Below are 24402 nucleotides of genomic sequence, written 5' to 3'. Positions count from 1 at the left end.
GCCTTCAATGGTACTAGTTCATTATGTCCCAGGCCCATGGGAATTACTGGATGTATAGACAGGAGAGAACAGTGACTTTTTTTTTTTTTTTTTTTCCCGAGACAGGGTTTCTCTGTGGCTTTGGAACCTGTCCTGGAACTAGCTCTTGTAGACCAGGCTGGTCTCGAACTCAAAGAGATCCGCCTGCCTCTGCCTCCCGAGTGCTGGGATTAAAGGCGTGCATCACCACCGCCCGGCTGGCTTCCAAACTTTTTGAGGCAAGTTCAACTCTTGCAGCTCAGCTAGCCTAGAGCTCAGGGTACATAAATCCCTCTGAGTTTGCGCCCCATTTAGTAGCATGTTTAAGGTTCACCCATTTTTGCATATAGTTTTATTCCTATTTAAGTGTCTTACCTGTAGGTATATGTATCTGCACCACATACATGCCTGGTACCTGTAAGGACCAGAAGAGGGCTGTGTGGACCGTCTGGACTTCAGTTACAGCTGGGTATTAGCTACCATGTAGGTGCTGGAAATTGAACCCAAGTCCTCTGGAAAGAGTAGTGAGTGATTTTAACTGCTCTGAGCCATCTCTCCCTACTTCACACTCCTACTTTTGATTACATATTGCTATGTGGCTCTGGCTTGTATGGACCTTCCTAGGTACTAGGTAGACATTTGTGGCTTTCCTCTTGTCTCTGCCTCCCCAACACCGGCATTACAGGCTAGCCTGGCTTTGTTTTGCTGTGTTCTCTGCCTCCAATTTGAGCAATCCTCCTGTCTCTCAAGTCTTGGAATTATAGGTGTACACTACACTTTTTTTTAAAATTTTCACTATACAGTTCAAGTTATGCTCAATTGTCAAATGCTGTCACATACCATGCCTGGCTAAAGTATGTATTCTTTGTATTTGTATACACACATGGTATTGATTAAAATAAAAGCTACATCTCGAAAGGTATCAGGGTTGAAGAGATGACTCAGCACTTAAGAACAGCGGCTGCTCTTCCAGAGGACCTGGGTTCAATTCCCACTACCCACACAGAAGTTCACAACTGTAACTCCAGTTTCAGGGGATCTGGCATGTTCACACATTCATACAGACACACCAATGCACATAAAAATAGTTTTTAAATCAATAGACCCTGACCTGACCTGGAAAGACTAAAACTAGATGAAGAAGCAAATCTAAGAAAATGAACTACAAAATATTTGATTGCCTCCCCCATAATCAGACCTTAGATATAGGGCCAAAGTGACTAGAGGCCTTGGAACACTTAAGTTCTAGCAGAAGCCTAAGTAAACACGGGGCTTCTCCCTAGGTAGGCTAACCACCCGGCTAGCATTAAAGAAACAAAACAGGGCCAGGCAGTGGGTGGCACACGCCTTTAATCCCAGCACTCGGGAGGCAGATACAGGTGGATCTCTGTGAGTTCGAGGCCAACCTGGTCTACAAGAGCTAGTTCCAGGACAGGCTCCAAAGCTACAGAGAAACCCTGTCTCACCACCCCCTCCCCCACCCACAAAAGAAACCAAACAGAACACTCTGGCCCATTGAGTTACAGTCATCCCGTTTACCCATAAAGGCTAGTCAAGGAACCCACATTGGTCACCCCAGTGCAGCACATACTATCCTTGTACCAGTAAAGAAAGGATATGGCATTACTAGACACGATTCATCAGTAATTACAGATTGCTTTATTAATGTTAAATCATGGCCAGGTCAGTTGGATCAGCAAACATTTTTATTCTATGAAATATATGACCACCTTTAACCTCCTTTAACCAGCTTACAAAATACGTTTGTGTTTGTTTTATAGTACTTTCACTAATGTTCAAAACTAATGACTACTGAAAATTTCCAAAGTACTGAAATCTAAGATTTAAATGTTCTGGGTCAGCTTTTAACCTACACAATTAATTCCAGAATTAGAAACTGCATGGGCATCCAGCCCTCACCCACCCACACCCCTGAGGCAGAGTCTCATGTAGTCCAGATTAGCCTCAAACTGACGATAACTTTGAATTTCTGAGCTTCCTGCTACCTCTGTCAAACTAAAATTGAAAAGTATGCATATGGGTGTTTGGCCTACATGTATGCCTGTGTATCACATGGCCATGAAGGCCAGGTGTTGGATCCCGTCTTAATCCCTTGTCCTCTGAAAAAGCAGTCACTGCACTTACCTGCTGACCCATTTCTCCTGTTCTCCCCTGCCTTTCCCAGTATTAGGATGACATGTATAATGCTGTAATAGCACACCAGCTGAAAACTGTTCTCAAAAGAGGAAAAAACAACTTGAGTGAATTGGGGTGGTTTTGTAGTCTTTATATTTCTTTTTTTAGAGTTTTTCCAAACAGGTTTCTCTGTGTAGATTTGGCTATCCTGGAACCCGTTCTGTAGACCAGGCTGGCCTTGAACTCACAGAGATCCATCTTCTTCTGCTTTCCAGTGCTGGGATTAAAGGTATGTGCCACCATTGCCCAGAGTTCAGTCTTCATTTCTCATCCTAGTTTAGGATTGAACCACCGTTTGCTAACCACAGTAAGCAGACAAGGCTAAGCCTGTGGTCTGGTGTGCTTTATGGGTAAAAAATACCCAATTAACTTTACATATGGGCCTAAGAGTAGAAAAATCTACAAACTGAAAATTTTTTCCCCATCTTAAGTTTACCTGTAAAAACATCATAGGACAGTAGACTAGCCACCTGCACACAATATGGGGGATAGGGTTATCACACAAACTCATCAGTCTCCATACTGGCAGACAGGCCTTCACTAGGGTCTTGATACCCTCAGCATGTCCACTCAAATGGGCACTGCTTGTCGTCTTCTGCAGTCTCTGGATGGCCTCAGACTTTCTTGAGAAAATAACATGCTCATCAGGCATTTGCAGCCAACCCCCGCCCCCCTGAGATTTTATCTTTATAGTTGGGTTTCTTTATGCAATTTCTGGGCTGATTATATTTGTATGGTTCTTAGGCTTGGCAATGTCTACCCAGTAACTGGAGGTTCCTGAAGAGCCTGGGACTGGAAAAGAGCAAGCTTCCCCTCAAAGATTTTATTTGTGGAGGGGCACAAAGGAGGTCTGGGCACTAGTGTAGGCCAGAAGAGACCCCTTGGACTGCAGTTCCAGGCATCAGGCTGATGTGGGTGCTGGGAACCAAACTCAGGTCTTCTGCAGGTGAAGAAAGACTCTGGGTTATCTCTCCGGCCCCTGAACACTTTTTGTTTCTAGAGCTCCAGGACAGCTTTATTGCCAGGAAGAGGGAGCTGGAAAGAGAGGGAGACATAGCACTTGACTAAAAGAGAGAAGGCAGGAATGGAAGTGCTTCAGAGTATCAGAAAAAGCGCTTCTGCATAACTGACAGAAGTGGGCAGGCCAAGGGGCATAGGCTCTGGAAGTGGCTCTTAAAGACCAGGTCTGTGGAGACAGGGTTTCTCTGCGTCCCGAGTTCTGGGATTAAAGGTGTGCATCACCACTGCTCAGCCCAACTTCAACCTTTTAACAGATGGGATTACTTAAAATCTGTACCAACACTCAGTTTCAGGTTTAGTTTTGGCTTAATTATTACCCTTTGATGAATGCTACATGACCTACTGATGTTTTGAAGTATTTTGCCTACATACATAAAAAAAAGTACAACTGTAACCTTTGTCTTATAAGGACAAATCTAAAATAATCTAACAACCCTATTCTCACAGGTATTATTTTTATCTCCTTTTATACTCTCTAAACCCTCTTTCTAAAAGTCCTCTATGAAATGGAAGTTACAATTCTCTGTCTGGAAGTTTCTTTGTATCACATAAGCACTAATTGGTTTGGTGTTCCTTCACTGCTGCCTGTCTCTGCTGAGCGGTCTTCACAAATCTGAGCAGATTGACGATGGCAGCTGGTGTCACTCCAGGTATACGACTAGCAGCCCCAATCTAGGAATTAAAATGATGAAAGAACCAAAGTGAGCTATGGCACATAAAAACACATCAAATTTCCCACGTTGATAGGACTACAGGCAGGTGCCATCATACCAGCTATTAAAAATTATCTGAGAGCTGGGTAATGGTGGCCATTAGAAAGCCTTTAATCCCAGTGCTCGGGAGGTAGAGGCAGGTGATTTTCTGAGTTCTAGGCCAGCTGGTCTACAGAGCCAGGACTACATTAGTTCAACTAGTTCCACTCCTAGCACCACAAGGTGACTGACTCAACCATCTATAACTCCAGTTCCAGGGAACCTGAATCTAATGCTCTCTTCTGACCTCCACAGGCACCAGACATGCATGTACTATACATAGGCACATGTAGGGAAAACATACATATACAACACTCTTCCCTCCCCGTTTTTTTAAGAAAGAAAATAATGTGGTAAAGATGGCAATTAACACAGATTCACAACTGGTCAACATGCAAAAAATACAAGACTTTGGAGTACTCAGTCCTAAACGAGACATCTGTACCAACACTCTTCCCTCCAAGCTCAGGGATCGTGGAGGAAGAGGGGATGGAAAGATGCTAAGAGTGGATTACTTAAAGGAAGCAGTGTTTTCAGAACACAACAGACAAGGCTTGCCTAAGTTCAAGCCAGGCAAAATCTCATGATGGAGTGAGGAAGGGGAGGAGGGGAGGAGAGAGCACAAAGTCCCCTGTGGCTTAGTTATTGTCTTTTCATAATCACTGGAGTGAGGGAAGGAATCAGTTTTGTTTCTTCGCTTTTGTTTTAGATGAGAAAACATGCTTACATTACACTGCTTTGCCTCAGTGGCTGTACAATAAGAGGGTGTGTACCAATGCTTTAGCACAGGGTTAGAATAAAAAACATTTATTCTTAAAGAAAAATTTTCTTTCTAGGTTATTGTAATGTGCATGAGTGTTTTTTTGTTTTCTTTTTGAGCCAGTCCTAAAACTCACTCTGTAGACCAGGGTGGCTTCAAGCTCACAGAGATCCGCCTGCCTCTGCCTCCCAAGTGCTGGGATTAAAGGTGTGCGCACTACCACTGCCCAGATCATGAGTGTTTTTGAATGTACATAAGTACACCATGTACGTGCAGTGCCCTCAGAGGTCAGAAGGGGGCATCAAATTCCCTGGAACTGGAGTCACTTGGGAGCCACCATAGAAAACCAAACCAGGGTCCTTTGCAAAGCAGCAAGGACTCTTAGCTCTAGAGCCAGCACTCCAGCCCCAAGATTAGGTTTCTCAAGATCACTCATGTGACCATTCTAAGTCCTTTCTGGCTTAGCTTCTAACTTGTTTTCCCCCATTGCTTGTTTGCTTACTGTCTGTGGGCGACTCAAGTGTAGCTTCTCTCGAACTTCTTGGGACAACGACACATCCTTGATTGTTAGATAATCTAAGTCTTGTGGCAGTTGGAAAGCTTCATCTCGCTGAACCTCCTTTATTTCTTGTAGTTGATACAACAATACTGACTCATAAGTAGCTGGTAAAAAAATGAGAATTCTATTATGATACATAACTGTGTTTGTACAGCCCTTGACTATTTACAAACAGCTTCAGCATGCATCACCTCATTCAATACTCTTGATACTCTGAGACAGGTAGGGCAGATAATTATTTTATATTATTTGGTGTTTTGCCTGCATGTATGGAGGTGTCAGAAGTCCTGGAACTGGAGTTACAGATAGTTGTGATCTGCCATGAGGGTGCTGGGAATTGAACCTGGATCCTCTGGAAGAGCAGTCAGTGCTCTTAAATACTGAGCCATCTTTCCAGCCCTTGAGTGAGTGGCTTCTTGCCAGGTACTCTGTCACAGCAACAAGAGAGTAACTATGTTAATACATGGATAGCTAAAATCTTACATATAGCCATGGGCACATTTATTTTAATCTCTCAGATATAAATTGCAAAACAAGAAAGATAATACAACGTGACACCGACTTCTGCCCTCAAGAATTTTGTCTAGGGGCTGGCATGTAGCTCAGTTGGCAGAGGGCTTGTCTGGCATGCTTGTGTCCTTGGGTGACTCTAAATCCTACCAATCTGACAACTGGTATCAACCATCATCTTCCAGCACTGCACAAAGCCAGGTACAGTGAGTGGCATACAATGGCAATCCTGGCACTTAGGAGATCTAAGAGCTCATGGTCATCCTCAGCTGCTTAGGAGTTTGGGGTGGCCTGTGCTACATGCGACCATGTCTCAAACAAACAAACGAATCACTGGAGAGTGGCGAAGAGCGCTTGCTGCTCTTATAAAAGGTCCTTTGGTTTCCAGCACTCGTATCATGCTCGATCTGAAGTCTGTAACTCCAGTTCTAGAGGATCCAACACCCTCTTCTGCCCTCCATGAGCACCTACATACATGTGCATACACACACACAGAAGCAAACATAAAATATAAATAAAAATAAAATGAAAAATGAAAAAGATTAAAAGAAACTTGTAAGGTTGGGATATTAAAGTGGCAACTTGAAAATTACCCATATATGTTGTACTTTAATCCAAAGTGGTTTCTTCTAAACCTCAAGTGGGTGCTGGAATTTTTTAAGTACTGGTTTTCACAGAGAAAGAACAGCTATGTCATGGCTGAAACAAGTTAATGATAAATGCTTCTGGACTATGCTAACTGGAACCTAGTATTTACTGGACAAGGTAAAGCTGTGCACTGAGTTAAAAAAAAAAGTAATCTAAGCAGCTGTTTCCAGTGCTACAGCCTAAATATCTAACGAAGCTCTTTAGTAGAGAAGTCATAATGGCGAAATAAAGTCTGTACTCTTCCTGTAGGTTGTCATTAGTACGGGGTGACAAGTTTTGTTTTCTAAGATTTCACAAGTTATTTTTAACCATGCGCCTGTTGTGTGTGTGCGTGAGTGCAGGTGCCTGTGGATCCCTCGGAGCTGAAGTTACAGGCGTGATGTGGCTGCTGGGAACTGAATAAACTCTAGTCCTCTGGAAGAGCAGCATGTGCTCTTAACCACTGAGCCATCTTTCCAGCCCCATCAGGGATACTTTTTAATCAAATTTAATTTTTTAATAATGGGTCATTTGGAAAAATGTTTCTAGAATTTCTGATAGGTTTCTTTTCATTGATAGCCTTTTATAACATTACACAATGCAATGGCAGTTAACATATGGCCATTCTACACACACAGCCAAAACATGGTAAGCTGATAGACCTCTGTGGAATTGAAAGAGAACACCAACCCTGCATGGAATGCACCATTCTTACCACCCTGGTGGTTCCCCAAAGAGTAAAGGTCTTTTCCTGTATGAACAGCACTATCAATCAGATTTTCCTACCATTCCTATAATCATCCTGTTCTGTGCCCTTTACATTGCTTAGTATCTACGGAGGGCAAACCTGCTGAAACCTAAAGCCAGCGTTACCCTCAGGCATGCATCACTATATTCAGCAAGTAGTTCCATAGGTCTACTGCTGATTCATAATCTGCACACGCAGAGAAGAGAATACAAGCACTGGAGGAAAACAACTCCCCGTTACCTTCTATCTTCAGTCTTCTAGCCAGCTCTCTGTGGGCGGTATACTTCTTCAGGGGCTCGGGAACAGCACTGGCCAGCAACTCCATGTCAACTCCTTCATACTTAAGAACATCTAGAGCACTGCCATGCAAAGACTTTATCAACATAAGGATTTATACCCTATAAGGCAAACTAAGAACAAAATTCCTTGGCGCAATATCAAATATTAGAATAATTAAATGAGATTTTTAATTTTTTCCATGTATAGTGAGCAAATATAGTAGCACCAGGTCAGTCATGGTAGTGAACACTTTTAATCCTAACACTCAGGAGGCAGAGGTAGAAGGATCTTCAAGAAGGAGTTCAAGACCAGCTTAGTTTACTTAACCAGTCAGGGCTACGACCCTGATGCAAAATAAAATAAAGAACGTAGCATCTGTAAAATGGGTTATAAAAAAGAGAAAGAAAGAAAGAAAGAAAGAAAGAAAGGAAGGAAGGAAGGAAGGAAGGAAGAAAGGAAGGAAGAAAGAAAGAAAAAGAACAATTGGGGCTGGAGAGATGGTTCAGTGTTTAGGAACACTGGCTGCTTGGGTTCAATTCCCAGCACCCACATGGCAGCTCACAACTGTCTATAACTCCAGTTCCATGAGATTTGACATGCTCACAGCAATGCACATAAAAAAAAAAAACCCAACAAACTAACAAAACAACAACAACAAAAAGGAATAATTGATTCTCTCTGGACCTGGGTAACACATGTCTATAATCCTAGCACTTGAGAGGCAGAGGCAGGAGCACTGGAATTATCAGGCCAGCCTTTGTTACCCAGAAAGTTTGAGGACAGCTTGGGTTACATGAAATCCCAGCTTAAAACCCCATCCAAAAGTATTGATTTCCCGACTTCCTGACTACATTACAATTACAATGTTATTAAGGTTTTAAGAGGCACTCGTGCGTGCTCGCGCACGCGCTCTCTCTCCCTCTCTCTGCTTACAAAGAATATCCTCTGCTAACCAGGGCTTCATCACATCCATCTGGAGGATGAGGAAAGTGTTTCACGTCTATGCAGTCTTGGTTAGTATACTATGAATGAGCCATCCTTCTGCAGCTAGGGTTCAGATATGATTGGTGTCCCTCAGAGGCTCTGGAAGTGTAGTCTCTATGTCACATTGCTGAGACACACCCAAGGAAGGACAGTGACCACAGTAACTAGGTCTCTGCTCTTCAAAGAGGTCAACACTCTATTCTGAAGTCAGTGTTCACGTTAGTGAGTTCTCTAGATTCCGGCTTCCTATCTCTCTATACGGTCTCTGAAGAGCAGCACACGCTTTTAACCAGAGATACCTCTCTAGGCCCTCATGGGTTACATTCAAATTAAATGCCACCGTGAATCGATCTGATGGGTTATAATACCCTAAAAAAGCATCAGCAGAGTTCAAAGAGAGGGAGCTGCCTAACCTTAGAGTTTCAGCTTCCAAATTTGTAGCCAGATAAAAACTTTTTAAAAAATAAAATATGCGCCAGGCGGTGGTGGCGCATGCCTTTAATCCCAGCACTTGGGAGGCAGAGGCAGGCAGATCTCTGAGTTTGAGGCCAGCCTGGTCTACAAGAGCTAGTTCCAGTACAAGCTCCAAAGCTACAGAGAAACCCTGTCTCGAAAAACCAATAAATAGCCGGGTGGTGGTGGCACACGCCTTTAATCCCAGCACTCGGGAGGCAGAGGCAGGCGGATCTCTGAGTTTGAGGCCAGCCTGGTCTACAAGAGCTAGTTCCAGGACAGGCTCTAGAAACTACAGGGAAACCCTGTCTCGAAAAACCAAAAAACCAAAAAACCAAAAAAAAAAAAAAAAAAAAAAAACCAAAAACCAAACCAAACCAAAACAAAACAAAAAAAAAACCAACAAAACCCCCCAAAAGAAAAACCAATAAATAAATCAAATAAAATATGCAGCCTCAGTTATTTTATTATAACACAAAATTGATTAATAGAGCTAGTAAACAGATATTGACTTCAATGGTGACAATGTGGTGTTTCCAAATTTGTAATTTGGAGCCTAATAACTAATATCCTATTATATTTTAAAGAGGTGAGGCCAGCCATAAGGACTAGTGCCCTCATAAAAGAGGCCACTAGGAGTCTATCTACCATGAAAGGGCCAAGAGCTTAAATTAATTGTCAGTCACGAAGAAAGTTTGGGCCACCCACTCTCAAAATCAAACTAAACACAACAAAAACTGGGAGCACACAACATCCATAAGAGCCGTCACAGAAAGCAAGTGTCACAAGAGGGAGGGATCGGTGCCATCATGATATGCACAATGCACCTCTAAAGTACAGAGGATTACTGATTTGTGCTCTGCTGGCTCCCTCTCCTATCTAAAGCACATTTTTTTCAAGTGGAGAAAAAACAAAAAACAATGGTGAACACACACATTTTGTGTTATTCAAGGTCCCCAGAATTTATTTTTGCCCTAGCACTTGAGTGTGGGGAAGGATGATCAGGGTGCAAGTTTATTTATCCTAAGCTACCTCAGCTTTCGAGCAAGTTTAAGGCTGACGTGGACTACATAACACAAACACACGCCCCTTGTTCCTGTAACAAAAGCGCTCCTCTATGAACGCCCTTTAGTCTCAGAGGCCATGTAATAAACTGAGGGAAAGAAAATCTCAGAAGGCATGGTATTTCAAAAAATTTATAATAAATACAAATAAGAACTTAGAACATGCCGGGTGGTGGTGGCACATGCCATGAATTACAGCACTTGGGAGGTAGAAACAGGCATGATCTCTGTGAGTTTGAGGTCACCCTGGTCTACAAGAGCTAGTTCCAGGACAGCTAGGGCTGTTACACAGAGAAACCCTGTCTTGAAAAACAAAAAACAACAACACAAAAGAACTTAGAATATATAATACAATGAAAAAAACAAGAAGGGATTTATAATATTATGGGTTTTGTTTTGTTTTGTTTTTTAGTTAGTTTCTTTTTTCTTTCCGAGACATGATTTCTCTGTGAAGATTTGGCTGTCCTGGAAGTCACTCTGTAGACCAGGTTGACCTCGAACTCTCAGAGATCCACCTGCCTCTGCCTCCTGAGTGCTGGGATTACAGGCATGCGCCACCACTGCCCAGCAATGTATTTTTTTTTAATTAAATGATTTTCCTTACTATAGCCCATGTATTAGATGGGACCACTCTAATTGGTTTGAACCTAGCCAAGAAAATGGATCCTTCTAGTTTTTGGTCTGGAGCTTCTAAAACTGAGGAAGAACAACAAAAGATGGGCACCACAAAGACATTATCCATATACAAAAAGTTAAGAACTGAAGAGATGGCTCAGGGGTTAAGAACACTGACTGCTATTCCAGAGGGCTGGGTTTGATTCCCAGAATCGACAGGGCAGCCCATAACCATTTGTAACTCCAGCTCATGGGACCTGATGCCCTCTTCTGGTTCCCTGGGCACCAGACATGCATATGGTGCACATATATACATGTAGGCAAAACACCTATACGTAAAAAATAACTTGTAATCATACATGAATATATTTTATTAAGAAAAAAATTTCACTAGCTATGGTGATACATGCTTTTAGCCAAGCACTTGGGAGGCAGAGACTCTGGGGACTGAATCTAAGTAAGGCCTTGCTCATGCTAAGCATGCAGTCTACACATAAGTTACAAGCCCAGGCATACAAATTTTACTATTCTTTTAAAATTTATTTTTGAAGACAGGGTCTTACAGAGCCCAGTTTAGACTGATCTGAAACTCCTGATCCCGTCTCCACCTCCTAATTGCTGAGATTAATGTCAACACGCTCACATATTGATATATATTGAATAAGTAGATGAATTATACTAAAGTTGCTGAGAAGCTAAGAGCAAGCTGTATTCATTTAAAATGTGTAGGGATGGGGCCTGTATATGATGTGTCTCTGAAATCTCATTTTTCTGTAAAAACTAAGAAAACCATACCTGACAGGAGGGCTTCTATTAATACTTATAGGAGCTTGTGGAATTAATTTTTTCCACTTGGAGCTTGAAAACTCAATGGATTTCAACACAGACATGCCTTCTTCCAAAGAAGACTTCATCCAGGAAGCTCTTTCATATCGCTGTGGGGACACACAGCCAGCGTCCTTATGGGCTAGGTAAGGAAGAGGGAAGAAGTTTTAAAGAACAACAGAATGCAGGGCGGCAGCACACATCCATTACAAGATCACTTAGAGGCAAGGGAGGGAGACTACAGTAATTCAAAGATAGCTACACGCGAGACACTGTCAACAGCCCTTCACCCCAACTTCCCCTTCCCAAGGCAGGATGTAGAGCAGCTATACTGTAAGAGATCCTGCCTTAAAACAACTACACAAGCCAACAAAAACCCTCAAAAAGCAGTGCAATACCTTACAGGATTTGGTAAAGTTACCTCGGAACGTGAGACGCATGTCAGCATTATCTGGGCGTAGTGACAAACGGAACTCTACCCTGCTGGTAAACATGCGGTATGGTTCGCTGGTGCCCAGTGTGGTGAGGTCATCAATTAAGACTCCTATGTAGCCTTCTGTACGACTTACAATAAAGGGTGGTTTTCGACTGACCCGAAGACTGGCGTTGATTCCAGCTATCACACCCTATAAGAGGACTGAAATGTTTAAGAGGCCATTATGAACTGAACAAATGGCTGCACACAACCTGGAAAAAAACCACACACACAGGGAAGGAAGAGCCGGTCAGCAGGGGTGCACACCTTTAATCCCAGAACTCTGGACACAGAGGCAGGTGGATCTGAGTTAGAGGTCAGCTTGGTCTATAAATTGAGTTTCAGGACAGCCAGGGCTACACAGAGAAACCTGTTTCAAAAAAATCAAAATAAACACACAGGGTAGGAAGAAAGCAGGCTCATAAGGAACATAAATGTGATCCACATTCAGAAATGGAACACACATTAGAATGCTAGGATTCATTCTGCAGAGGATTGGGAGTTTGGGGTGGATATCTTTATAAACCTATTTGTGAGACTTTTCTAGCTTCTTTATATGTACAAACACACAAAAGATAGAATTCACCCCTGTGTGATGGTTTGAGTAAATCCCCCCTGAGGCTGAATGCTTAGTCATCAGGGAGAAAGATTAGAAGGTTGTGGCTTAGAAGGTTGTAGGAGGTGTGTCACTGGGGATGGGCTGGAGGTTTCAAAAGCCAAAGCAAGCCCAGTATCTCGCTCTTCCTGCTGCCTGTGGATCCAATTATAGAACTCAGCTATTTCTCTAGCACTGTCTGCCCGTATGCCACTATGTTCTCCCCCATGATGAGAATAGACTAAGCCTTTGAAACTGCAAATCAGCCCAGATTAAATGCTTTCTTTTATAAGATGCTGTGGACATGGTATCTCTTCACAGCAATAGAACAGTGACCAAGAATATTATGTAAAGAATATTACAGAAGGTTGGAAAGATTTCATAAAACGCCTACCTCTGAAGCATAAGGGCCTCAATTTGATACCCAACAGTCTCATGAAAAGGCCAAGCAGAGTGGAACAGACCTGTGATCTCAGCTCTAAGAAGGAAGAGACTCACTGGTTAGTCCATTTAACCTAACTGGTGAGTGCAATGAGAGATTCTGTTTCAAAAAATAAGGTGGAGGGATTGGGTCAAGATGTTAAGAGTGTATACTGTGGTCTACAAGAGCTAGTTCCAGGACAGGCTCCAAAGTTACCATGAAACCCTGCCTCAAAACAAAAACAAGCCAAAAAAAAAAAAAAAAAAAGTGTATACTGCTCTTGCAGAGGACTAGAAGACTCAAGTTTGGTTTACTGAACCCATGTTGGGCAGCTGACAACCACCTATAACAACTCCAGCCCCAGAGAATCCCTCTTCTGGCATTCTCTGGCATCTCAGTTGTGTGCACACATCCCCTTCCCATACATAATAATAGGAAAAACAAAGCAAAACAAAACACAGAGCTAGAGAAATGGCTCAGCAGTTAAGGCTGCTCTTCCACAGGCCCTGAATTTGATTCCTAGCACCCACATGGTGGTGCCAATCATTTGCATTCTAGGTTCACGGGACCTAATGCCCTCTTCTGCCCCCATAGATACTAGGCACACACATGGTACACAGACATACACGCACACACAACACTCATATACATAAAAAAAAGGTGAAGAATAAGTGAGAAAGATATCTAATGCTGATTTCTGGCCTCAAGATGCACAGTGTGCACACATACAGAACACAGAAAGACAAAATAGTAACAACAACAACAACAACAACAACATAATTTTCAGAAATCTTAAAAGAATTAAATGTTCTTTTTTTCACACTTTAGAAGCAATTCCATCATTTTTTCCTCTCAATATCCTAGCAGATCTAGGGACTCAGAAACTAACTGTACATGCTTTCAAAATGATGCCCGACATGCTGGGCACCATGACACACGTCTGCAGTCCCAACACTAGGGAGGCAAAGCAGACCTGTAATCTCAGCACTTGCAAAGTGAGAGGGGACTGGACTTTCAAGGCCAGCCTTGGATACACAGCAAGTCTGAGGCCAATCTGGGCTTATGAGTCTCTATTTGAAAAAATAAAATAAAAGATCAGCCTGGGCTTCATAGCAAGACCCTATTTCAAAACAAAACAAGTATATTATATATAGCAGCTATAAACTTTAAGATAGGTGGAGTAGACAGAACAGGAAAAAGGAAGTGAGGTAGATGGCTCAGACAATTGCCCCGCCTCTCCTCTCTGGGACAGATGCCATGCCTCTCCTCTCTGAGAGCCAGATGCGATGGAGCCAGCCACCAGGTGCAGACATGCTGAAACTTTTCTGGTAAGACACCATTCATGGTGTTACACAGATTGTTAGATATGGGTTAGTCAAGATGTGAGTAAGAGGCTGAAACTAATGAGCCAGGCAGTGTTTAAAAGAATACAATTTTTGTGTTGTTATTTCGGGTGTAAAGCTAACCATGCAGGAGCCGGGAGGGATGAAAAGCAGGCCTGCCCACAGCTCCTCACTACAATAAACAGCTATATTCCACTTAGCCTGAGATACTGTTGTATCCAAGATCTGTATAATGAAATGGTCTCTTTTGGTTTATAGCAACAGCTGAATAAATTCTTTCTTTTTAAAGGATTTATTTATGTCTTATGTATACAGTGTTCTGCCTGTATGCTAGAAGAGGGCACTAGATCTCATTATAGATGGCTGTGAGCCACGAAGTGGTTGCTGGGAATTGAACTCAAAATCTCTGGAAGAGCAGCTAGTGCTCTTAACCTCTAAGCCATCTCTCTAGCCCCATGAATAAATTCTTACCTGGAGCTTGACATGGTAGAGCACACCTTTAATCCTAGCACTTGGGAAGCAGCAGCAGATGAATCTCTGTGAGTTTGAAGCCAGCCTGGTCTACATAGTGAGTTTAAGGACAGCTAAGACAACCTAGAGAGACCTTGTCTTAAGCAAAGCAAAACAAAACAAATCTTACCTGAGCTGCAGCTTCCTCATAGCCAGTGGTTCCATTTATCTGCCCAGCAAAGAACAACTGCTGAACCAAATGTGTCTCGAGAGAAGGACTGATCTGGCGGGGATCTAAATAATCATACTGAACACCATAGCCTGGACAAAGAACAAGTGCACAAGGTAAGTCAAATCGCTGCACTGCCTCCCAGAGGAACTACAAAGTCTATCAGACTATGGGAAATGTATACACGCCGGGTTTCATCTATTAATACAGACTTTGACAGGGGGTCTTGCTATGTAGCCACACAAAGCCTCAAACTTGAAGGAACCTTCCTGTTTTAGCTTCCCAAGTGTTAGTGTTAGGATTACAGATGTGTGTCACCATGTCCAGCTTGGGCTTATTTTATGGACCACTAAGCAACAATGGAAGACCACCTCACTGCTTACTGAAGTAGACCTGTGACCTTCTTTACCTGGATGAACCATTCTGGCTTTCTCCAGGCCTCTGATGCATGCTATCATTTTCTCTTGTAACTCAGCTGGCAGTGTAACAGATAACCCTTGAGGGTAGATAAGGTCAGAATCCATTCCTTCCGGTTCCAACCAAACCTGATGTACACGGTTTGGAAAACGTAAAACCTTAGATTCAATGGAGGGACAGTATCTAGAATAAGACAATGAAATTTAAAGTAAATTCAATGACAAAAAAAGCTTACCTCATTCCTTAAAGAGACTAAGCACCCCTTCTAGGCCTTACCGGGGTCCTCTTGTAGTTTCCTTAACGTGACTATTCAGGTGCAGGTTCTCAAGGACAATCTCATCCACTCTGGGGTTGGTGTGAGTCAAGTAACATGGCAGTTGATCTTCTGGCTAGAAAACAGAAACCACATACAACACAGATTTCACTGCCTGTCTGAGACAGGGTCTCTACCTAGACTGGCCTTGAACACTCCGTGCAGAGAAGCTTCTACCTACTTCCTGACAGCTGTGATTGCATGTGGGGCACCATGGCTGGCATATAACATTAATTTGCTGCTGCTTCTTTTTCTTTTTTTCTTTTTTCTTTGGTTTTTCAAGACAGGGTTTCTCTGTGGCTTTGGAGCCTGTCCTGGAACATACTCTTTAGACCAGGCTGGCCTCAAACTTACAGAGATCCGCCTGCCTCTGCCTCCAGAGTGCTGGGATTAAAGGTGAGCACCACTACTGCCTAGCTATTTGCTTTACTTACTAATTTGCCTCTTATTCAAATAAAACCTACATAATACTGACTTACTTTAGCACACATTAAATTTGTGCATAACTAAATATTCCTGCCAAAAATAAGCACAACTTATGCTGTTGTTGAACCTAAATTTAAGCAAGTTTCTAAATCTAATTATCAGTTTCTAGGAAAGAAGGTAGAGGAAAAGACAAATCTAGATTATGCTAAGTTCTGGGGAGGGGGGGATGACTTAACTTCTTTTATACATAAACACTAGGGGTGCTGCCAGAAAATGGTAGCACACCTTTGACCCAGCACCCAGGAGGCAAAGACAGGCGGATCTCTATGAGTTTGAGGCCAGCCTGGTCTACAAGAGCTAGTTCCAGGACAGAGAAACCCTGTCTTGAACACCCCCAAAAAAAAAAAAAAAAAAAAAACAAAAAAAAAACAAACAAGCAAGAACAACCCAAAAAAACAAAAACACAATGCAGAAAGTGTTGGGCCATCTAGATGGACCAGCAGGTTAAGGCACTTGCTGCCAGGCCTGCTCATCTGACTGCAATCTCTAGGACCCACGTGGCAGGACAGAACCAAATCCTAAAAGTTGTCATCTGACTTCCATGAGCACGCGTAACATGCAAACAAGTACAAAGAAATTTACAAATCAACATCAAAACAAACAAACAAAACCAACTGTACAAAGCCGGATGGGGTTGAGGATGACTTTGGACAACACTGGGGAAATGGGGAGACCCTGCCGGGGCCGCCTATCAGAGAACAGTGCTGGCTCATTCCTCCATCTCAACGCTGCTCTGCATCTGTAAAAGATGTCTGTTTAGTAATCCCAGCACTCGGGAGGCAGAGGCAGGCGGATCTCTGTGAGTTCGAGACCAGCCTGGTCTACAAGAGCTAGTTCCAGGACAGGCTCCAAAGCCACAGAGAAACCCTGTCTCGAAAAACCAAAAAAAAAAAAAAAAAAAAAAAAAAAAAAAAAAAAAAAAAAAAAAGATGTCTGTTTAGTTGAGGTTTACACTGACTTCTTTAGAGAGAAAGGCTCACAATCTCTGCCATTTACTGTTGAGTGCTCCATAAAGCAAAATGTGTCTTACCGTACTATACAATAAATATGCACATATACACGCACAACTTTATGGGGAGGTCATATGGCATACTGACCATGAGTAGCTTTCAAACATATATATTTAGGCAAAGCTGATACACTTAAAATAAAAATAAGTCTATTTTTTTTAAATAAAAAAAGAAGTTTTTATAACAGCCTTGTTGCCCCCCCCCCCCCCCCCGCCCTCCCCAAGATGGGTTTCTCTGTGTTAACAACTCTGGGTGTCCTGGAATTCAAAGAGATCTGCCTGCCTGTGCCTCCCAAGTGCTGGAATTAAAGGCAGCTTGACAGTCTTGTTGTATTTTATTACATTTTTGTACATGTGCTTACATGTGTATATGTGTGCATAAATGCATGTCACAGCATGTGTGGAGGTCAGAGAACATCTCTCGGGAGTGGGTCTGTCTCTCCACCATGTGTGTCCTGAGGACTGAGTCCAGGTCTCCAGGCTCGGCGGCAGAACCTCTACCTGCTGAGTCATCTCCCTAGCCCTAGTCTCAGTTTTTCTTTTTTCTTTTTTTCTTTTTTTGGTTTTCTGAGACAGGGTTTTGCTGTAGTTTTAGAGCCTAGCCTGGAACTAGCTCTTGTAGACCAGGCTGACATCAAACTCACAGAGATCCACCTGCCTCTGCCTCCTGAGTGCTGGGATTAAAGGTGTGCGCTAGCACTGCCCCGCGAGTTTTTCTATTTTGTAAATCTGAAATTGTTTCAAAAATGTTAGTGTATGTGGTGATTTCTATGACAACGATCCCCACAGGGCCATATATTTGAAAACTTGGTCACCAGTTGTTGGGACTGTTTGGGAAGGATTAGGAAGTATGGCCTTGTTGAAGGAGGTGTGTCACTGGGGTGGGCTTGAGGTTTCAAGACTAGGGCCATTCCCAGCTAGCTTTCTCTCTCTCTGCCTCAGGCTCTAACCTGTCCAGCACCACATCTGCTGCCATGCTCCCTGCTGTGGTGGTCACAGACTCACCTTCTGAACCTGTAAACTCCCAATGAACTCTTCTGTAGGTGCCTTGATCATATCTTACCACAGCAATAGAAAAGTAACCAAGGCAGCACACAAAGAAAGTTATGTAGAAGTAAAGACACAAGAATGTACAGAAAAAAACCCAACTGCTATTCAGCTAATGCTTTCATTTTTTTCATTTTTATTCATTGCTATGTGTGCATGATGTGTATGCGTGGGTACACACGCTGCTGCACTCAGGTGCACATTACAGAACAGCTTTCTGGAGTCAGTTCTCTCTCACCACCTTTATGAGGTTTCCAGGGACTTTTATCTGTGGAGCCACCTCACTGGCCTTAGCTAAAATTTTTAAAGATTCTTTTAAACTCTAAGCAATAGTGATATAAACTGCCACCAGAAGAAGTTGTGCGTGGTAAGTAGGACTGTCACAAATTCTAAGGCCAGCACAGGCTACAGTGAGTTCTAGATCACATATATTGTGAGAAACCAACCCTGTCTCAAAAACAAATCAGAACAAAAAAGAGAGAGAAAGATGTGGGGGACTGGAGGGATGGTCCAGTAGTTAAGAATGCCAGCTGTACTGGGCAGTGGTAGCACTTGAGAGGCAGGCAGATCTCTGTGAGTTTTGGGTCAGGCTAGTCTAGGACAGTCAAGGCTCCACAAAGAAACCCAGCTGAGAGAGAGAGAGAGGGAGAGGGAGAGGGAGAAGGAGAGGGAGAGGGAGGGAGGGAGGGAGGGACGGAGGAAAGATGGGACTGGTTCAGTAGTTAAGAACAGTTGTTTTCCAACGGACATGGTTTAATATCCAGCACCCATGCAGTAGCTCAAAACTCTGTAATTATAGATCTGTGGAATCCAACATCTTCTGCTAATCTCCTTGGGTACCAGACATTCACATGGGCACAGGCATAAATAAAGACAAAACATTCATACACATAAAAGAGGAAAAATAGGAGGTGCAGGAGAGATGACTCGGTAGTTAAGAATGCTTGCTGCTCTTCTAGAGGCTCAGAGTTCAGTTCCTAGCACCCAGAATTACAATCTCTTGTAATTCTAGTTCCAAGGGGTTCCAATACTTTGTTCTGGTCTCCGCAGGCAATACATACCTCACACTGATACATACACATAAATAAAAACAAAATGAAATTAAAAAAAAAAAAAAAGCAAAAGAAGCTGGGTGGTGGTGCACGCCTTTAATCCCAGCACTCAGGAGGCAGAGGCAGGTGGATCCCTGTGAGTTTGAGGCCAACGTGGTCTACTGAGTGAGTTCCAGGACAAGTTCCAAAACTACACTTTCTCAGAAACCCAAAATAAATAAGTAAATAAATAAATAAAAGCAAATGAAGATTGATGGTTAGGATACCTCTGCTATCAATAGCCAGCATCAGCTATCAAACTGGGTCGTCATAAATCATCTTACCTTGATCCACACTGTTTCATTGAGAAAGCTGAATGGGATGGATGGATTATCGGGTGTGTGCTTGTTTAGAATGCTGAAATTAATGGAATCTTTGGCAAGTCGGGGTGGAGTCCCAGTCTTCAGTCTTCCTACCACAAATCCCAACTTCTCCAGAGTCTGAGCCAACCCAATTGAGGGTTGATCCCCCAAACGTCCTGCAGGATGCATCTCCAATCCAATTATGACCATGCCTCTCAGAAATGTCCCCGTTGTCAGAATTACACTCTCTGCATAAACTGTACTTCCATCTGCTAAATGATCAGAAAACAACAAAACCAGTAAACTACTGGAACAAAACAGATCTGAATACTTTCTATCAGAATTACAGAAAAACTTCTTGCCTCTAGAAATGTGAGACAGTTCAGCCACGCTAGCTGAGTCAGTGAGTTCCAGGATCAGTGAGTTCCAGGATCAGTGAGAGACACTTGCTTCCAAAAGTAAGCAATGCAGGAGCTTGGCAAGATGGCTCATCAGACAAAAAAACACTTGCCATGAAGCCTGATGACCTGAGCTTGATCCCGGGAACTCACGTGGTGGAAGGAGATAGCTGACTCCTACAAGCTGCTCTCTGACTCCCATGACTGTGCCAGACATGTGTCTCAACAAACAGAAAAATAAATGTGTGGAAGACACTTAGCGCTGACCTCTGGCCACTATGCACATGTATACATACCTGGGCGCGTGCGCGCACACGCGCGCACACACACACACACACACACACACACACACACACACACACAAAATACATGTAATGAATCTCAAGAATTTAAGAAGTGTGGTAGGGAAAACATAATATATTACCAATTCACATATTCCTAAAATCAGCTTGGCAGTGGTAGTGCACATCTTTGCCAAACATTTGGGAGGCAGAGGCAAGAGTATCTCGGCAAGTTGGAGCCTAGCCTGGTCTACAGAGCAAGTTCCAGGACAGTCAGGGCTACATAGAGAAACCCTGTCTCGAAAAACCAAAACCAAACAAACAACCAACAACAACAACAGACACCCAACCAACCAAAAAACAACACCCCAAAAGCAGTAAATGCATGTTCCTAAGATCACATGGGCACAGTGTTTAATTATGAAGGTTCACTTAGGAAATTATTGGCTGGAAAGATGGGTCAGCAGTTAAGAGCAATGGTTGCTCTTGCAAAAGAACTAGATTTAATTCCCAGGACACTCATGGAAGTTCACAACTGTCCATAACTCCAATTCTAGGGGATCAATTGCCCTCTTCTGGCTTTTGCAGGAATCAGGCATGCACACATTGTACACAAATACATGGAGACAATCATCCATACACATAAAATTAAAAAAGAGAAAATTAGCTGATTTTAGACTTCTGGTTAAATATAACATGATTTCTTCATCTTTCTGAAACTGTCAGAAACTTAAAGGCATAAAAAAAATGTATAAAACAGGCCTGTAGAGCATTTTCTCAATTGGTGAATAAAGTGGGAGGGCCCAGCCCATTGTGAACAGTGCTCCCCGCCCCCCTGCCATAAAAAGCAGGCTGAGCAAACCCCAGGGAAAAGGGAGTAATCAGCACCCTTCCATGGTCTCTGCATCAGCTCCTGCTTGCAAGTTCTCACTCACCCTGTTTGAGTTCCTGTCCTGACTTCCATCAATGACTGCCTATGAACATGAAAGCTAAACCACATAAACCGCTTCTTCCCCAGCTTGCCTTTGGTCACGGTGTCTCATCATAGCAGCAGTAACTCTAACTAAGATAGGAATGCAGGGCCAGGTGTACAGCTCAGTGGGGAGAAGGTAATTTGACATGACTTAGACGTGACGGCACATGCCTATAATCGCAGAGTTATCATTCAGGCATTAACACGGGCCTGCTCTCAGGGACCTAGTAGGACACGTCAACAACAGCAGCCGAGCTGTTACTATAGCTATGGCAGACACCAAGTAGAGCACTCTCCTTATGCGCCTGTGCAGGGCCAACTCCTCCCGCCCCTCGCTCTCTTTCCTTCTGCCCTCACTCAGAGGATGCCTCTGCACCTCCCTCCAATAAACCTCCAGTGTGAGGGGTGTAACTAGGTGGTGTCCCTGGCTCCAACCCACCAAGGTCACCTTCCTTCCTGCATGAAACTACCACAGTAAAGGCAGGTGAGTCTGAAGTTTTTCAAAGCCATTCTCTGCTATACTGTTAGAGCCCAGCCCAGGATATATGGTGGGAGGGATATTAAAAAGAAGGGGACATGGTTGAGGTGGCTCAGTGGGTAAAGAAGCTTGCTGCCAAGCCCAGTGGCCTGAATTCCATTCCTGGTACCCACATGTTGAGAGTAGGGAATCAACTCTCGAAAGCTGTCCTCTAACTTACACACACATGCACGTCACACATAAAATAACAAGCACAGAAACAAATTTATGACAGATGAACCTGGGTAAAAGATAAACCTATGCAGGCTCTGGAGTCTTACGCTAAAACAGTACTGATGAACCCTGAATTGGGCTGAGACTCACCGAAATGGATCATTACACTCATGATGGTCAAAATGAAGAGACAGAGGGCTGTTTCCGTAATTTTCCTTATCCGGGCAGAGAAAACAAGAATTTCCCAGCACAGGAAATACATTTCCATACTCTTTTCTAAAGCACATGTCTCACAGGGTCTGTTTGCTGGGATGAGCATTATTAGCCGATACATACCCAAAATAACACCGCTGACCCGGCACTTCCCAGCGTATCCAGGCTCTGGTTCTGTAAGAACTAGATCTTCTACAGCTCCCTCCTGAACAGTGAGCAGGGGCGTATTCAGGATTTCCTTCTGTCAAGAGAGACCGCCAGTTCAAAGAGCAGCTGGAGAGACCCACAGTCCTTCCCGTCCTCACCTCCGCTCACCTGCATGTTCTGTTTATAAAGCTTCCGATCAATTTGCGCTCTCAGTCCCCACACAGCAGGGCCCTTACGCCGGTTTAATATTTTGTAATGTATACCAGACTGGTCACAGATCCGCGAACACAAACCATCCAAGGCATCTACTTCCCTCATCAAATGCCCCTTTCCAATGCCACCAAAGGAGGGATTACAGGACATCTGACCTAAAGAGAAAGGACACAATCACGGGAAACAAACGAGCACCTTGTACATATTATTTAATAAAGAGTTGCTCCTATAGGTAATTACTCATTAACGAAAAATCTTTGTCTTCTAACTTCAAAGAGAGGAGGGAGTAGCGGAGGATGAGTGACTCATTCCCGCTGTGTTCCTATGGACTGAGCCTTCTGAGGCAGTCATTCTTCCTGGAAGCCAAGGAACTCTTGATACTGTACCAAATTTCCTTAAAAGAACCATTTTGGCTAGGTGTGATGGGGTACACTATAAATCCCAGCACTCTGGAGGCTGAGATGGATGGATTACTGGGAGTTCCAAGCCAGATTGGTTTACACAGCAAGATTCAGACCAGTCAGGCACTGAGACCCTGTCACAAAAAATAACAACAGCCCCCAATCATTTCGTTCCAAACTAGGGCTGCTTTTATTAAACTCATTTATCAGAATTATTAACAGGCTTCTGAAATGTTCTTAAACATATATTACTGAGTTGACGGAATAAAGGTTTTCCACGACTGTGCATTGTGCTGAAGACACACTTAAACTTCTACGCTAAACTTCTACGTTTGGGCTGGAGAGATGGCTCAGTGGTTAAGAGCATTGCCTGCTCTTCCAAAGGTCCTGAGTTCAATTCCCAGCAACCACATGGTGGCTCACAACCATCTGTAATGAGGTCTGGTGCCCTCTTCTGGCCTGCAGACATACACACAGACAAAATATTGTATACATAATAAATAAATAAATATTAAAAAAAAATAAACTTCTACGTTTAACGAAACACTACTTGCAAGAGCCAAGAAACACGATCACTCTAATGGTCGTCAAATGACAAGAGATAAAGAGGTGGCGCGTACGCGACCCCGCGAATCAGCAAGTCTTAGGCACGACAGTCTGGATGACAATACAGAACCGACCGAGAAGCGCCCGCCGTTTGTCACAAGGGCTTGACAAGCTCTCGATGAGCGCACTATGTCGCTTAATCGAGCGGGCGTGAAAATGTTCCCTCACCCTGTCTTTGAGGTGAAGATCCGGGAAGGTTAACCCAGCAACCTAGCGCGCTTTCCAGTCCTCCGCTCCCGCACCCTGCGCACCCACCGCTCTCGCCCACCGCAATCTTGCCCGCGCTCGGTCCGAGGCAGAGTCCCCGCCGCGCGCCACCCCTGGCCTCGCGGCCGTCCGAGGTCACGGGCTGCTCACCGATCGTGTCCACGCGGTGTGTGAGGAGCAGAGTCCGCGAGCCACAGCGAGCAGCGGCGGCGGCCGCCTCGGTGCCCGCGTGCCCCCCTCCGATCACGACCACATCGAAGTGCGCGCTGCACGGAGCGGCGCTGTCGCTGCGGAGGCGACACGAGGGCAGGCGTTTGCCGAGGGACGCCGCGGCCCAGAGGCCACGGTCTCGGAGAAGGAACATGCCGAGGGCGGACAGAGAACCCGAAACAACCAAAAGAGTGGAAGCCGGCAGGGCGCCGCCACCTTGCCCTGTGTCAGAGCGCAGCGCGCCTGCGTCAGAGCGCAGCGCGTCTGCGCCCAGCGTCGCCTCTGATTGGCGGTTGGAGTCGCTGAGGCCCTGGGGTGGCGCGCGCAGGCGGGGTTTGTGCGTTCTCCACCTGCCCGGTTCCTATGGCGCCGGCTGGGGATTCTTGCCTTGAAGGTTGAGGTTAGACCCTTCAGGTGGGCCACTCTTTATAGCCAGGTTGCCACTCACGAACAATGAGTTTGACCAGTTTGTCT

The 24402-nt window shown here is 44.0% G+C and overlaps 1 protein-coding gene across 1 annotated transcript; it reads right to left on the bottom strand.

Annotated features, from left to right (window-relative positions):
- Positions 1-1654: 1654 nt before the first annotated feature.
- Mto1 (mitochondrial tRNA translation optimization 1) lies at positions 1655-24162 on the bottom strand. Its single transcript, XM_038323403.1, has 12 exons — positions 23869-24162; positions 22460-22659; positions 22268-22385; positions 19571-19860; positions 15617-15729; positions 15333-15523; positions 14885-15015; positions 11832-12036; positions 11381-11552; positions 7431-7549; positions 5249-5409; positions 1655-3906 (listed from the first exon to the last, which is right to left on the bottom strand). The coding sequence occupies exons 1-12, from the start codon at positions 24080-24082 to the stop codon at positions 3790-3792; spliced, it is 2031 nt and encodes a 676-aa protein (XP_038179331.1). The 5' UTR covers positions 24083-24162; the 3' UTR covers positions 1655-3789.
- Between the last annotated feature and the right edge of the window lie 240 nt (positions 24163-24402).

This window comes from Arvicola amphibius, chromosome 3, assembly GCF_903992535.2.
Source record: "Arvicola amphibius chromosome 3, mArvAmp1.2, whole genome shotgun sequence".
Lineage (NCBI taxonomy): Eukaryota > Metazoa > Chordata > Mammalia > Rodentia > Cricetidae > Arvicola > Arvicola amphibius.
The sequence above is the reverse complement of the archived record's forward strand: the minus strand, read 5'-3'. Positions and strand labels throughout refer to the sequence as shown.

Excerpts from the sequence above, each read along its gene's own strand:
- Mto1 (XM_038323403.1), bottom strand. The coding sequence starts at position 24,082 with ATGTTCCTTCTCCGAGACCGTGGCCTCTGGGCCGCGGCGTCCCTCGGC. Across the intron at positions 11,553-11,831 it reads CATGCGTCTCACGTTCCGAG|CCCATAAGGACGCTGGCTGT; the intron begins GTAACTTTACCA and ends TTCCTTACCTAG. Across the intron at positions 3,907-5,248 it reads ACTTGAGTCGCCCACAGACA|ATTGGGGCTGCTAGTCGTAT; the intron begins GTAAGCAAACAA and ends TTTAATTCCTAG.